The 16,053-nt window shown below is 49.8% G+C and overlaps 1 protein-coding gene across 4 annotated transcripts in view; it reads right to left on the reverse strand.

Moving 5' to 3' along the window:
• Positions 1 to 9,663, reverse strand: part of UNC13A (unc-13 homolog A) — a 65,905-nt gene extending 56,242 nt beyond the window's left edge. For all 4 annotated transcript variants that reach the window (XM_055080612.1, XM_055080617.1, XM_055080611.1 and 1 more), the window contains exons 1-2: positions 9,642 to 9,663; positions 412 to 441 (exon numbers count right to left, since the gene is read on the reverse strand). In XM_055080612.1, the coding sequence (XP_054936587.1) occupies positions 412 to 441; positions 9,642 to 9,663 (52 nt within the window). The remainder of the gene's footprint in view (positions 1 to 411; positions 442 to 9,641) is intronic.
• Positions 9,664 to 16,053: the final 6,390 nt, after the last annotated feature.

Raw genomic sequence — 16,053 nt, forward strand, 5'->3', positions numbered from 1 at the left:
CCCCTCAGAGCACTAGGGAGGGCCCTTGGTGCAGGGAGATGTGGAATTTGGGGATACCTAATCCTGATGCTTAGAAATGGCTACGTCCAATATCCTTGGACATAGGAAACTTCCTTTGCCTCTCTGAACCTCACTTTTCTCACCTGCAGCCTAATCTAAGTGTCCCCACCCTATCTCTTAGGATCCTGGGAAGCACCATTGGCTCAGGGTGAGCCCCACTCCCACTGGAGTCTTCAGGGGATGGCTGGGAAGACTGCTGGTACCCTAGAGCAAGTCTGACACTCTCTGTGATGCTCAGCAGACATAGAGCCCAAGTTCCCCGTCACTGGCTCAGACGCCCTCTCCCGCCTCTCCAAGAGACGGACAGACAGACAGACAACACAGGAGAGGACAGGAGTAGAGGCCACTTACCTTGGGCACCATCAAACTTGGCTTTTTTGACTGTGGAGAGAGACAGAGAGAGGAAAGGGAGACAGGGAGAGAGTTGGGGAGGAGAGAAAGAGACACAGAGAGACACATGAAAATAGAGACATAATGAGAGAGGAGAGAGATACAGAAAGAAAGAGACAGAGAGAAGAGAGGCAAAAAATAGAGAGCAAAAGAGGCCAATAAAGAGACCGAACAGATTTAAAAAACAAAACAAAACAACAACAACAAAACCAAGATAAAGACAGAGGCAAAATCAGAGACAGAGGCAAAGACAATGAGAGGAAGAGAAATAGGGAGAGGAGGGAGGCAGGGATGAGAGGGAGAGAGAGAGAAGCCATCAGACAGATGAGCACAGGCAGACCTGGGGTGGAAGGAAGTTTGGACCTTGGGAGCAGTCCATGTCTCACCCTCCTCCCCATCAAACTCCTCTAGAGCTCCCTCCCTCCAGTTGTGACTTCACCAAAATTGAACAAGATTCAAAAGGAGCTGGGCAGGTGGCAGGAGAGGCTTCTTACAGGAAGTCCTCCAGGATTGCTTCAGAAGGAGGAGGGGAGTTGGGGAGGAGGAGGTAGGGGAGAAAGGAGAAAACAATCTCCAATGATTCCCATCCCCCTGTTAGACCAGTGAGACTTCTCCGCAAATTGTCCAGCTCAGCCTGTCCTCCTGAATGCTTCCAGGGTTTAGAGTCTCATATTCAAAGGGGACTGGGCGAGGTGGGAAAAAACAACCCGGAGAGCTGACTCCATAGTGCACATAGAGATATCCAAGTCCTGGCCCGTAGGTTGTTAGAGCTTGTCCAACCCAACTTGCCCGTGAAAGGTGCAACCCAAATATACCTCAGGGTTCCACGTGGTCCAGTCTTTTCATATTTCACATAACCCCACAGCCCCAAGTGATTCAAAGTAATTCCACTGTTTACTAGATTTTCTCACAGGACATTAAGCTTTCACTTTCATTACCTCTCAAACTCTGCATCTGCCCCCAATGCATTTCTCTACCATTACTCTCTACTCCCACCTGAAACCTGCTCCCAAACTGAGACCTCTCTCTTGATTTCTATATTTCTTCTCCCTTTAACATTTTCAAATGAATATTTTTGTTTGAGTAGGCAATACACCCACATTTTACAAAATCCAGAGCAACTGAAAGATCATACAATGAAGATAAGGCTTTTTCTACTCCAACTCTCACTCTCCCTCCTTGATGCAGTCAACAGTACCAATTCCTTGTGGTACTAGAGATGCGTCGGCAGTCATGTGCACATGTGCATTATTTTATTTCCTACACAAATGGTAGCATTCTACACCCTCTGCAGAACCTTTCTTTTTTTCAGTATGTCTTAAACAGGGTGTGCAAGTAAGTTGAAGGATAAATTCCTAGAATCAGAATTGCGTTTCTATTCTTTCCTCTTTTTTTTTAAGAGTCGAGTTCAGTCTTTTTCTGGGCAAGTGCCACAGCCTCCTATCTGGGATCCAGCCTCCCATATGGGGTTCATTTCTCTGTCCTCATCATTTGAATTTCTTCCTCAAAAAAGCACCTGAATGGAGTCAGTGAAGAGAGAATTCTCATCAAGGGTGGGGGAAGTAGAGTGGTTCTAAACACTTGTCAGTAAATACTATTTGTCCCTGTTGCAGAGAGACTGTGGGGAGGATGAGGTTGGGGGTGGGGATTGATACCCAGAAGCACTGAGTGAGCTCCCCAGAGTTGCAGAGCAGAAGAGGGAACGAGTGCCTTCCTATGCCAACACCACCACCACCCCAAGACCCAGATTTTAAATGCAAATGGGTTGGGCATTATGCCCGCCATACCTGGGTTTGGGTTTGGGAGGTAGAACGCAGATAGAGCCCTTGACTGGTCATCGGGAAAAGTGAGCCCTTGTTCAGCATGGAGTCAGGTGGAGCTGGGTTCAGATTATGGTGCTGTGTGACCCTGGGCAAGTGAACGCCCCTCTCTGGGCTTCCATCTCTGTCTCTCTCTTTCTCTTTCCCCCACATCCAAAATCAGCCATCGAGTCCTGTCTTCCCCACCTTCCCACTCAAGGCACGTGACTGCACATACAAAAGTCCCTCTCTTGCGGGAGACGGTTCCTACCCCTGTCCCACATGCCCCCTTCTCATAGCCTCAGCCCCACCCAGACCACAGAGAGCTCAGCCACCCAGCCCCTCATCTCTGGGACTGAGTGAGGCTCAGGGGCACTTAGGACTGTGTCCAGCAGTAGCTCCAGGCCTCCCTCCTGGGGGACCTCCAGCTTGCAAACCTGATGACTCTGTGAAGGGGGAGGAGGGTGCAGGGGGAGGGCGGGGAGGGAGAATGATGGGAGAGACACAGAGGCTCAGAAAGGCACATACCTGGAGGGACCAACATGAGGAGAGAAAGGAAAAGGAGAGAGGAAGAAGTGAGGGGAGATAAGACATGATAGTCAGAGACACAGAGAGACACACAGATTTTCACTAGGGAGGGCAGGCAGGGAAGATGTTGCAGAGAGGAGAGGCAGGATTGGGAGAGAAAAGCTGGGGGTGGGAACCAGAGGGGAGGTAGGTGCCAGGCCCTGGGAGATCTGAGGGACTCACTGGGGTATGACCGAACCTGGGCCCCACTCTGCAACTCCCTCTCTGGGTCCCTTTTTTACAGACCAGGGGCAGAGCTCAGAGGGGAAGCCAGCTGTCCAAGGTCTGTCCTCCATCCTCTCCTCTAGGGAGCAGGTCTCTCCCTGTCTCCTTCCTTCCGGTTCTGTTTCTCTCCACCCCTGTCGTCCCCTTGTCACGTCCTTCTGTCTCTCTTCTTCCCTTCCTCCCTCTGCTTCTGTCTTTCTTGTTCCCAGTCCCTTATTTCTCCCCCTTTCCTCCTCCCTACGTCTCTCTGGGACAGAGGGTAATGGGCTCAGTTGGGGTCCACAAGCCCCGGGAGATTGCCGGAGAGCTCTAGCTCTAAGAGTGAGCCCCCGGGCCCCTTCAGAGAGTTCAGGGTGAAGACATCAATATATGTTCATCACTGGGGACTCAGAGGGAGGAGGGGCAGACTCAGGGAGGGAGACGGGGCTCACAGAAGAATGGGGAGTCGGGGAAGAAGCCTCAGAGTAGGAAGCTCATGGCGGGGGATAAGGAGAAGGAGGGTAGGGGACTAAGGAAAGGGGGCTCGGAGAGCTTGGAGGAGGCTCATGACGGGGGAGGGGACTCAGGAGGGGAGAGGAGAACGGAAGGGTGGGTGGCCTCAGGGAAGGGGCTCAGGGGATAAGAGGGCGTGGAGGTAGGGGCTCGGGAGGGGGGCGGATGGGGCTCAGAGAAAGAGCCGAGTCTCTCTCTGCCTCTCTCTTCCCCGTCAGCAAGCGGAACCCGAGTCATTGTCGCCTTCACCACCGTCACCGTCATCGCATCTCCGCCCCGCTGCCTTCCTCTTGCCTGCGGTATCGGGGTCACCAGGGCGGAAGCGCCGCCCCTCCTTCGCGAGCTCCCGGTCACAAGCACGAAGCTATTTATAACGTGGGCGCGGAGGGCGTGAGCGACGCGTCCGCGGGGAGCGCTGAGTGGGGGAGGTGCCCGCTGACGGGCGGGCAGTCACGCCAGGTCAGCCGACTGCGCGGCCTCCCCGGTCCCCGCCCACGCCCCGCCCCCATCAGCGCTGACTGATTAATGTGGTCGCACAGGCAGTTGCGGCCCAGGGCAGAATCGGTGAAAGTGGGAGCAGGGGCTCACGGGCGCTGCCAGGCTCTGGGCTTCAGTTTCTGCATCTGGGAGATGCGGCAAGGCAAGCCTAGTTGGTCTCACTTTTCTTCTCCCCTTCCTCTTCCCTTCTCCTTCCTTCCTCTTCCTCCCTCTCCCCTTTCTTCTTCATTATTATTAGCATCAGCATTATTATACTGTTATTACTACTATTATTATCATTACCATTACTAGTATCATTACTATTTTTATTATTTGGTTGAGTTCGAAGTGTGCTCCTGGCCTGGACGACCCTGGATTCTAACTGAGGTAGACTCCAGTCCTTGGGGCATCTGGTCCATAACCTGCCAGTCCTGGGAGTGGGAGTGGGGGAATAGAGAACTTCAGCCATCAGGGGAAGCGGCTGAAAGCCCACCCACAGGACATGCTTAACAGGGTCAGAAGACACTACAAGTGGTGGAAGGAAAGCATAGAGAATTCAGAAATAGATTCTAGGATGTTTGGTATTTAATATGTGATGTCGATAGCAGAAAAGGGCTTTGGGATAAGGACATTGGTCTCCCTGGCTTTGCATCTGGGAGAGAATAAATGAGGACTCTCATCTTCCATGGACAGACATAAGCCAGAGCCAGACTGAAGCCTTAGATGTAAATAACACACCAAGAAACTTGACAGATGTTCTGGCTGTGTTGTTTACCAGGTACCACTTAGAACTAGGCCTGGCGTATAGTAGGTGCCCATTAAATAGTGTTCACTGAGGGAATGACGTCATTGCCTCCTCCAGCAGCCCTACCCTAAGACCTGGTCCCGCGGAGCTTTCTCTGTCCACTGTGCTGAACTCCGCACCTCCTCCCTGAACTGTCCACGGTGCTGAACTTTTCATCCCTGCCCACGTACCTCCAAAGAGTTGGCACCTCTTTTGCCCCCTACATATTACTGAGCCCTCCTCAGCCCTGAGAACGCAGTGAGCTCTCAGGAAATGTCCTACACTCACGGACCTCTTTCCAGAAAGCTTTTAATCCCCATTAATAAAAACACAATCACAGATTTTTCCTGTCTTTGGCTCACACTTATTGACCCCTTCCACAAGCCAGGCATCATGCCAAGTCCTCTGCGTGCCTCATATGACGGGAGAGTTCCAGCAAACTTAGGCAGCGGGCACTATTAGTGTGCCCATTCTACAGATGGACACACTGAGGAATGAAGAAGATATGAGACTTTCCCGAAAGTGGTGGATTTAGGGATTCAAACCCAGGCCTCCTGGACTCAGGATGTCCCGGTTCACACCTCATAGAGGAAGCTCATTGTGTGTGGGAGGCAAGTGAGGTTCAAGATAGGGAGGCTAAGATTGCAGCCCTGAAGATGAATCGGAGCCAACACCGGAGGCATCCTATGAGGCTGTTGAGAGCAAAGATCAGATGCAGACCCCCTGGCTGTGTGGTATCAGAAACAGGGCAGTAAGAGACAGAGGGATTTGTGAAGGCTTCCTGGGAGAGGGGTAGGGGAAAAGCCATGATGAATGGGGAGATCGTGATATGTCTGTTTGCTGAGTGGATGAAGGAAAAAGGTGATCCCAGGACAGATTCTCACCCCATGGTAGGGACTTAGGTGTCTCCAGGTTCTGGGGGCTGAGGGGAGGCTCGACCTTCACTTTTCACTCCCAGTAGGCTGTGGAGTCAGGCAGCTACGCCTTTGGCTCTGTGGCACCAGCCGAGTTGTTGAACCTCCCAGAGCCTCGGTTTTCCTCATCTCTAAAATGGGTTGCTCTGAGGATGAAAGAGGGCAATGGGCATAAAAGTCCTCAACAGTGTGCCTATAGAATGCTGGATGGATGGGGCTTGTTGTAGATATTATTATTAGTTTTGCGGTAAACTCACTCTCAAACGCATTTGCTAATTTATATGCAATATTCAGACATCAAATATTTATGGAACATTTTAAACATTGAGTGGCCTGGCAAAATGTCATGATGCACATAGGAAAGTCTAGAACCAAATCCCTGCCACCACGCTTTTGCGCTTGCTGTACCCTCCACCTAGAGCATGGTCTCCCTTCTGCTCAGTTCCCCCTCACCTTCTGACACTCAGGCAAAAAGGTGATGATGGGAACAAGGTAGGCTTCCCAGAGGAAAAGAGCCATAGAAATGCTCCTCCCCATCTCCCTCAGCCTTTCCCCATCTCTCCCACTCTGAGCCCACCAGCATGAGGCCAGGAGTAAGGCTGGGTCCCCAGAGCCAGGAACAGTGCCTGACATATAGTGGGTGCTCAATGCTTGCTAAGTAAATATATGAATGAATTCACAAAGGAACAAGGTGGCACTTGCTGTTAGCAGCCTCAGAACTCTGCCAAGACTTAGCAAGTGGATTAAGGTGGGGGGGGCGTCAATGGGGCTCCACATAGATAAAGAAATGAGTGGGGGCAGAGGCAAGGTCTGTACAGGGTGGTCTCCCATGTGTTAGTGCAGGATATGCACACAAGAACTTGCCTTTGTGTGTTCTTGAATGTGTATTTGCTTGTGTTACCAGGGCAGGCAAGTGAGTGTATATGGGTGTCTGTGTGCATGTGTAGAGGGACATGTACTCATGTGCGCCATCTGAGTGCAGGTGAGGGTCTGCATGTATGTGCTGGGGAGTGGGATGTGACTGTATGTGGGACATGCTGGTTTGTGTGAGTTTAGGTATGTGCAGGTTTTTGAGTGATATGTTAGGTAGAAACACATGTTGGGGTGTGTGATATGCAGTTGTATAGCCTGTGTATTTTTGTTTACTTGCATACGTGTACACACTCATGTGTGCATCCTTATTCACCTATTCAAAGTGACTGCTTTGAGCGTCCAGGCAAGTGTTATCATGTGTGTACATATATGGCCTTGGCATTTGATCATGTGTACACATGTGTTTCTTGGGATTTGGGACCCTAACAGGTGTGTGTATATATATGTATATATATATGTACATGCCTGAGGGGTAAGGCATGGGTAGAGCTTTAGGCGACATGGCTATTGCAAACATTAGTCACACATATCCGTGTGTGTGCATGTGTGCAGACACACATGCCTGTATTGTGGGGACAATGTCTATGGCGCCGAGTGACTGTGTCCAGTATATATGTATGTGTGTGTGTTCAAATGGGCATGTGAACCTGTACATGTGTCCATGAATGTGCAGTCACAGACACGTGGTCTTCATAGAGACTTGGTGAATTCTGAGCATTTCTCTCCACACAAGGCAAGTCTGGGTTTGAACGTACCAGTCCGAGCGTATGCAGATGTGGGCAATCATGGGTGGGCCCCTGGTTCGGGGGCAAGTATTTCCTCAACTCTAAGGATGAACTCAGATCCAAGAAAAGCCCTCTCAGCCTAGTTGCCTTGCTCTCTCTTCTTTCCCCCTCAGCCCTCAAGGCCTCCCACTCTGGGCATCTCCCCCACCCTTCTCAGCATTTCCCTCTCCCCACTTCTCCCAATCTCCCTGCACGCAGCCTCTCCCAGCATCCACTGCTCCCTTTACACCTCAGGGCTCTACCTCCCACCTCATCCCAAGCCTTGCCTCTCCCAGCGACCCCCCTCTACTCAGCTGGTGACTCCTTCTCTATAAATTCCACAAAATCATCCAACACTATTCTTCCCCTAGGCCTCCGATTTCGGAAGCCTCACCCCTCTTACTGCCTCCGCTTCACACCACCCCTGCAGCCAAGACTCCAGTGTGCATCAGAGTTAAGGGTGAGATTCTAGAGAAGCCCAGCTCCGAAGACGGGGGTGAGGGGCAGAGGAGAGCAAGCTTGGAGGAGTCAGCCAGCAACCCACATACCCCCTCCTCCAGTGCTAACCCCTCCCGAGTGTTAGGCAGCTCAGAGGATGGGGAGGGGCCAGGAGGGGGATTGGACGTTCACCTCCCCCTCCCCTTGGGCCTAGTCTGTGAGGGGTTCATGGGGGTCCACTCCACCTCCCGACTCCCCTAATTCCCTAGGCTAGGGGCTGAATGAGTTGACTTTTGATCTTACTGGCCCTTCTCCCACCATCGGCCCCGACCGATGGGAACGAGCTCAAGGAAAGGAGGCCCCTGTCCCTTTAAGAACACCCGCGTCCACGCCAGCCCAGCCCCGCGCGAGCAGCACACGGGAAGCCACCGCGGCGGGGAGCGGGCGGGCGGGGCTGGGTTTGTGAATGGAGAGGCACAGGAGGAGGGGGGAGGGGGGAGGGGCAGTGGGGGAGGTTCCCGGCTCCTGGGCCTGCCCACCCGGGTCCAGGAGGAGGCTGGGGTTCATCTCTCTCTCTCTCTCTCTCTCTCCCAATTTCTCTCTCTCTTTCTCTTTCACACACACACACACACACACACACACACACACACACACACACACACACACACAGCACAGTCCCGGCTGCCTAAGGTCTTCCTAAGCCTGCCATCTCAGGCTTGGCGGATACACCCCTTCTCCCACCCCAGGCCTTCTTGAAGGGAGTAGAGGCGAAAGGGGTGGACCCCAACCCTTAAAACCCAAGGTTGAGCCTTGAGCCCTGTTTCACCACCACTCCTACCGCCAAGGTTCCCTGCTGAGAACTCAGAATTGTCCCAGACGCCTTGGTCCAGGTGGGCTGGCTTCTCCCCAACCCTGCCTCAGGGGTGAAGGGGGGGGCAGTCATGGCCCTCCCAAGTCTCTTTCCCTTTACCCACCCCAACGCAGAACGTGGGCCTGGGCGTGGGCCTCGATGCAGATGGCGTTCCGGCCCCAAAATAGCTCCACCCCACCTCTCCTTTCCTCCCTCCAGCGCAAAGTGGGTGAGGTGAGGATGGGTCGTGAGGGGTGCAGGGTGGTACTGCACTTCCAAAGGGTCGGCTCCCTGCGGAGAAGGCCGGATTTGCGTGCGGAGGGGCCAGAGAGGGCGGGGAGGGGGACGCCCTCCGTCGACTGCCCCAGCCTCCACTAGAGAAGGCAAAGAGTTAACTGGAAAAGTGCCCCCAGACCCCCCAATCACAGCCCTCTCATAATGCTGGAAGGGGTCTTCGCCACCCCAGTCCTCTCCACTCCCAGGGTGAGGGATACCTAGAGCTCACGGTAGTCCTAATGACCAAGCCCCTCTACCCAGATCTTACACGCTCAGGGCTTGGAGACCGCTCCCCCTGCACTCCTCTCCGAATTCCGAGCCCTGCCCGCAGCCCAGCTCACAGCCCAAGACTCCTTCCAAGTACCCTGCAGGATTCATTTGAACTACCCAGCCCGGCTCCTTCCACACCAACCCGCTAATAACCTGTTCTACACAGACGACCCAGTCTAGACCGTTTCCAGATGGAGCCCCAGACCCCTGCCCGCGTCCACACGGGCCTCCGCGTTCAGTCGTATCCACACGACCCGAGTAGCGGCAACCAGGACCCCCTGAGAGCCCAGCTGCATCGACACTGATCACCCTCTCAGGCGCCCTGACGCGTCTACAAGGGCTACCCCCTCAAAACCCAGCCGCGTGTACTCGGGTCACCCCCTCAGGTGACCCGCATCCACACGGACCCCGAGCCCAGTCCTGGTCCACATCTGTTCCCCGCCCTGCAGCCTCGCCTCCTACCTCCAACGCATAGTAGAGACATGTCTCCAGAGTCGCCGGCGGGCCGGCTCTGTCAGGTCGGGCTTAGCTGCCGCTGGGTTGGGGCATGGCGGGGGCTGCAGCCCGCGCTCAGCTCACGCCGGGGCCCGGCCTCCGCCGCCTGCCATCTTGGTTCAGCACCGGGGGCGCGGACAGCTCCTGACGTGGTGCTGATGCGGGGCTGGCGGGCGGAGCCTGATGGGGCGCGGGTGCTGCAAGCTCGGGGTGAGGGTGGGGTTTAAAGGGCCGGAGCCGGGTGGGAGCTGAGGGCGGCCATCACGCAGGTTCCCTTCTGGTTCTGCGTGTTTTCGTCTATCCTTTAGCTCTCAATCTTGAGTCGTTTGCTGTCTCTCTGCTCTCCCTGAGTATCTCTATTCCTCTGTCTCTATGTCTCGTTCTCTTTGCCTCTGTTTCTCTGTCTCTCTCTCTGGGTCTCTCTATTCCCCTGACTCTTCGTCTCTCCGTCTCTCTCGGTCATGTGTCTCCCCCTGAGCCTCTCTCTGTTCAATCTCTCTGTGTCTCTGCCACGACTGTTGAGGTCTCTCTCTGTCCCTGTTTCTCTCAGCCTGTGTATCTTGGCACATACTCGGACTGGATTCTACCCTTCACTCCTTTGTGTAACTGGCAAACTCCTATTCATCCATCAATGCCCAGTTTAAATATACTCTTCTCCAGAAAGCCTTACCTAATTCCCCCAAACTGAGCCCTTACTCCACATTTCTGGACTCCCCCAGACCCCAACTCTTCCTCTGGTTGGACCCTGACCCCAACGCAGCTCTGCTCACCACCCCTCCCCACACATCTAACCAGGCAGTTCCGTGTGAGCCAGTGCCCTAAAACACCTAATACACGAACCTGTTCATTGTGTATCTCCAGTACCTAGAACAGTCCCAGAGGCTGAGGCCCACAGAGTCCCCAGCCCCCAGCACACATGACAGAGCTTCATAAACACAAGATGTATATGGAGTTAGTCACAAGGGAGGCCTGTGTTCAAAACCCAATTCTGCCTCTGATCACTGGCATGACCTTGGGCAAGTCATGTGACCACTCTGCCTCAGTTACCCTGCCTGTAAAACAGAGATAACAGGACCTACCTCACAGAGTTGCAGGAGTTATTATATAAGTTAACACCTGAAAGCACTTGGAATAGTAATGTATAATGTCAACCATAGCTGAGATTCTCATTGCTTTTAAATTTTTTATTACATATTGATTAGCCATAGGTAAGGAGTAAGAAGTAGCAATGACAGGCTTGAACAAAGAACAATACCATCATAATGGTAGACCCCATAGGCCACTGTCCCTCCCCAATCGATTGTCCCTTCCCTCTGAAGGAAGAGCTACGTCTAATTTTGTTTTTCATTCCCCTACTTTTCCTTAGAGTTTTACCACATATTTATCAGCAAACAATACAGGGTTTAGTTTTGTGTGTTCTTGAACTGTCCATAACTAAAATAAAACATTCACATTGTTATAACTTGGTTTTTTTGCACAACATGATTTTACTAATATTCATCAGAGTTTCTTGTGGTTAGCTGTAATGCATGCATTTTTCACTGCTCTATAGTGTTCCTTTGAATTAGTACACCTTTGATTATCTTTTTTCCAGTTGGTGGGCGATTTTTTAAATAAATTTATTTTATTTATTTATTTTTGGCTGCATTGGGTCTTCATTGCCGCGCACAGCCTTCTCATTGCGGTGGCTTCTCTTGTGGCGGAGCATGGGGTCTAGGCGCGTGGGCTTCAGTAGTTGTGGCGCACGGGCTTAGCTGCTCTGCGGCATGTGGGATCTTCCCTGACCAGGGCTCGAACCCATGTCCCCTGCACTGGCAGGTGGATTCTTAACCACTGCGCCACCAGGGAAGCCCCAGTTTGTGGACTTTAAGATTGTTTCCACTCTGGGATTATCACAAACAAAGCTTTTATAACCATTCTCAGAAATGTAGGCTGGTGCACACGAGTAGTGATGGCTGGATCACAGGGCACCTATATGCTCAGCTTCATGAAATAACGTTCAACTTGTTTTTGACATGGCTCCAGCAACTTACATCGCATCAGTACCATAGAAGCATTCAGCTGCTCCACATCCTTGCCAACAGTGTGAATTGTCTGGGTTTTTGAATTGCTCCAGAATAAGAGGGTGAAGAGTGCTTCATTTTGGTTTTGATTAGCTTCCTGATTGCTCATGAAGTGGAACGCTATGTGATTTTTTGGTTTCTTCTTAGGGTGAAATGCCTGTTGAAGTCTTTTACCTATTTTTTTAAATTTGACTGTCTTTTCCTATTGATTTATAGTTCTTTATCCATATTAGATATAAATCCTTTGTTAGTTTCACGTGTTGTAAAAATCTCCAATTTTGTGGCTTGTTTTCATTCTATTCATGGTGTCATTTTCTGAACAGAAGCTCTTAATTTTTATCTTATTTTATTTTTAAATTATTATTATTATTATTAATTGTATTTTTATTTATTTATTTATTTGTGGCTGTGTTGGGTCTTCGTTTCTATGCGAGGGCCTCCTCTAGTTGCGGTGAGCGGGGGCCACTCTTCATCGCGGTGCACGGGCCTCTCACTGTCACGGCCTCTCTTGTTGCGGAGCACAGGCTCCAGACGCGCAGGCTCAGTAGTTATGGCTCACGGGTCCAGTTGCTCCGCGGCATGTGGGACCTTCCCAGACCAGGGCGCAGGCTCAGTAGTTATGGCTCACGGGTCCAGTTGCTGCGCGGCATGTGGGACCTTCCCAGACCAGGGCTCGAACCCGTGTCCCCTGCATTGGCAGGCAGATTCTCAACCACTGCGCCACCAGGGAAGCCCTTATTTTATTTTTTTAAATTGGAATATAGTTGTTTTACAGTGTGTGCCAGTTTCTGCTGTACAGCAAAGGGAATCAGTTATACATATCCACATATCCACTCTTTTTTAGATTTCCTTCTCATTTGGGTCACCGCAGAGCATTGAGTAGTGTTCCCTGTGCTCTACAGTAGGTTCTCATTAGCTATCTATTTTATATATAGTAGTGTATATATGTCAATCCCAATCTCCCAATTTATCCCACCCCCCTTCCCCCCATGGTAACCATAAGTTTGTTTTCTACATCTGTGACTCTATTTCTGCTTTGCAAAACTCTTAATTTTTAAAATAACTTTTTTATTTTGGAAAAATTTTAGATGTACAAAAAAAAAGTTGCAAAGGTACAGAGCTATAAAAGGCACAGAGCATTCCTGTATGTCCTTCACCCGGTTTTCCCTAATGTTAACATCTTACGTATGGTTACACGGTACATAGGTCAAAATAAGTGCCATTAACATTGGCACTTGTTATTAACTAAATTGTAGACTTTATATTTCACTTGTTCTTCCACTAATGTTCTCTTTCTAGTCTAAGATCCAATCCAGGATCCTGCATTACATTTAGTCATCTTATCTCCTTGGTCTCCTCCTCTGAGTTTCTTAGTCTTTCCTTATTTTTCATGACTTTGATACCTTTGAAGAGTGCTGGTCAGATATTTTGTAGAAAGTCCCTTGACTTGTGTTCATCTAATGTTTTCTCATTATTAGACTGGGGTTATGGAGTTTGGGGGGAAGATCACAGAGGTGGGGTTCCCTCCTTGTCACATCATACCAGAGGTCCCTGATGTCCACATGACATCACAGAGGATGTTAATTTTGATTACCTGGGTAAGGTGTTGTCTGCCAAGTTTATCCACCGTCAAGTTATCATTTTTCCCTTTCCCTGCTCTGTTGTTTGTAAGCAAATCACTAAGCCCAGCCCATGCTCATAGGGAGGGAATTCACCTCCTGAGCGAAGTTTCTAGGAAGCTCTTAATTTTAAATTCCTTTTTCTTATTGCTGTAAAATACACATAACAGGGACTTCCCTGGCAGTCCAGTGGTTAAGACTTCATGCTCCCAGTGCAGGGGACACAGGTTCGATCCCTGGTTGGGGAACTAAGATCCCGTATGGCTCAGCCAAAAAAAAAAAAAAAAAAAAAAGACACATAACAAAATTTACCATTTATATATATATTATTTATTTATTGCTGCATTGGGTCTTCATTGCTGCGCACGGGCTTTCTCTAGTTGTGACGAGCGGGGGCTTCTCTTTGTTGCGGTGCGTGGGCTTCTCATTGCAGTGCCTTCTCTTGTGGCAGAGCACGGGCTCTGGGTGCGCGGGCTTCAGTAGCTGTGGAACATGGGCTCAGAAGTTGTGGCTTGTGGGCTCTAGAGCGCAGGCTCAGTAGCTGTGGTGCACGGGCTTAGTTACTCTGTGGCATGTGGGATCTTCCTGGGCCAGGGCTCGAACCCGTATCCCCTGCATCGGCAGGCAGATTCTTAACCACTGGGCCACCAGGGAAGCCCCACCATTTATATATTTTAAAGTGTACAATTCACCCCACGCCGCTTTCCCCCCTTGGTGTCCATACGTTTGTTCTCTACATCTGTGTCTCAATTTCTTCCTTGCAAACCGGTTCATAGGTACCATTTTTCTAGGTTCCACATATATGCGTTAATATACTATATTTGTTTTTGTCTTTCTGACTTATTTCACTATGTATGACAGTCTCTAGATCCATCCACTCTCTACAAATGACCCAGTTTCGTTCCTTTTTATGGCTGAATAATATTCCATTGTATATATATATATATCACATCTTCTTTAACCATTCATCTGTTGATGGGCATTTAGGTCACTTCCATGACCTGGCTACTGTATATAGTGCTGCAATGAACATTGGAGTGCATGTGTCCTTTGGAATTATGGTTTTCTCTGAGTATATGCCCAGTAGTGGGATTGCTGGGCCGTATGGTAGCTCTGCTTTTACTTTTTTTTTTTTTTTTTTTTTTTTGCAGTATGCGGGCCTCTCACTGTTATGGCCTCTTCCATTGCAGAGCACAGGCTCTGGATGCGCAGGCTCAGCGGCCATGGCTCACGCGCCCAGCTGCTCCGCGGCATGTGGGATCTTCCCGGACAGTATATATTCTTTGGAGAAATGTCTTTTTAGGTCTTCTGCCCATTTTTTGATTGGGTTTTTTGATATTGAGCTGCATGAGCTATTTGTATATTTTGGAGACTAATCCTTTGTCTGTTGCTTCATTTGCAAATATTTTCTCCTATTCTGTGGGTTGTCTTTTTGTTTTGTTTATGATTTACTTTGCTGTGCAGAAGCTTTTAAGTTTAATTAGGTCCCATTTCTTTATTTTTATTACTCTAGGTGGTGGATCAAAAAAGATATTGCTGCGATTTATGTCAAAGAGTGTTCTGCCTATGTTTTCCTCTAAGAGTTTTATAGCATCTGGCCTTATATTTAGGTCTTTAATCAATTTTGAGTTTATTTTTGTGTATGGTGTTAGGGAATGTTCTAAGTTCATTCTGTTACATGTAGCTGTCCAGTTTTCCCAGCACCACTTATTGAAGAGACTGTCCTTTCTCCATTGTATATCCTTGCCTCCTTTGTCATAGATTAGTTGACCATAGGTGCATCGGTTTATCTCTGGGCTTTCTATCCTGTTCCATTGATCTATATTTCTGTTTTTGTGCCAGTACCATATTGACTTGATGACTGTAGCTTTGTAGTATAGTCTGAAGTCAGGGAGTCTGATTCCTCCAGCTCCCTTTTTCCCCCTCAAGATTCCTTTGGCTATTTGGGGTCTTTTGTATCTCCATACAAAGTTTAAGAGTTTTTGTTCTAGTTCTGTAAAAAATGCCATTGGTAATTTGATAGGGATTGCATTGAATCTGTTTGTTGCAGTGGTAAATGGGAGTGTTTCCTTAATTTCTCCTTCAGATTTTTCATCATTAGCATATAGGAATGCAAGAGATTTCTGTGCATTAATTTTGTATCCTGCAACTTTACCAAATTCATTGATTAGCTCTAGTAGTTTTCTGGTGGCATCTTTAGGATTCTCTATGTATAGTGTCATGTCATCTGCAAACGGTGACAGTTTTATTTATTTATTTTTTTTTTTGCGGTACGCGGGCCTCTCACCGTTGCGGCCTCTCTCCCGTCGCGGAGCACAGACTCCGGACGCGCAGGCCCAGCAGCCACAGCCCACTGGCCCAGCCACTCCGCGGCACGCGAGACCCTCCTGGACCGGGGCACGAACCCGCGTCCCCTGCATCGGCAGGCGGACCCGCAACCACTGCGCCACCAGGGAAGCCCAACAGTGACAGTTTTACTTCTTCTTTTCCAATGTGTATTCCTTTTATTTCGTTTTCTTCTCTGATTGCCGTGGCTAGGACTTCCAAAACTATGTTGAATAATAGTGGTGAGAGTGGACATCCTTGTCTTGTTCCTGATCTTAGAGGAAATGCTTTCAGTTTTTCACCATTGAGAATGATGTTTGCTGTGGGTTTGTCATATATGGCCTTTATTATGTTGAGGTAGATTCCCTCTAT

The sequence above is a fragment of the Physeter macrocephalus genome, chromosome 2 (assembly GCF_002837175.3).
Source record: "Physeter macrocephalus isolate SW-GA chromosome 2, ASM283717v5, whole genome shotgun sequence".
NCBI lineage: Eukaryota > Metazoa > Chordata > Mammalia > Artiodactyla > Physeteridae > Physeter > Physeter macrocephalus.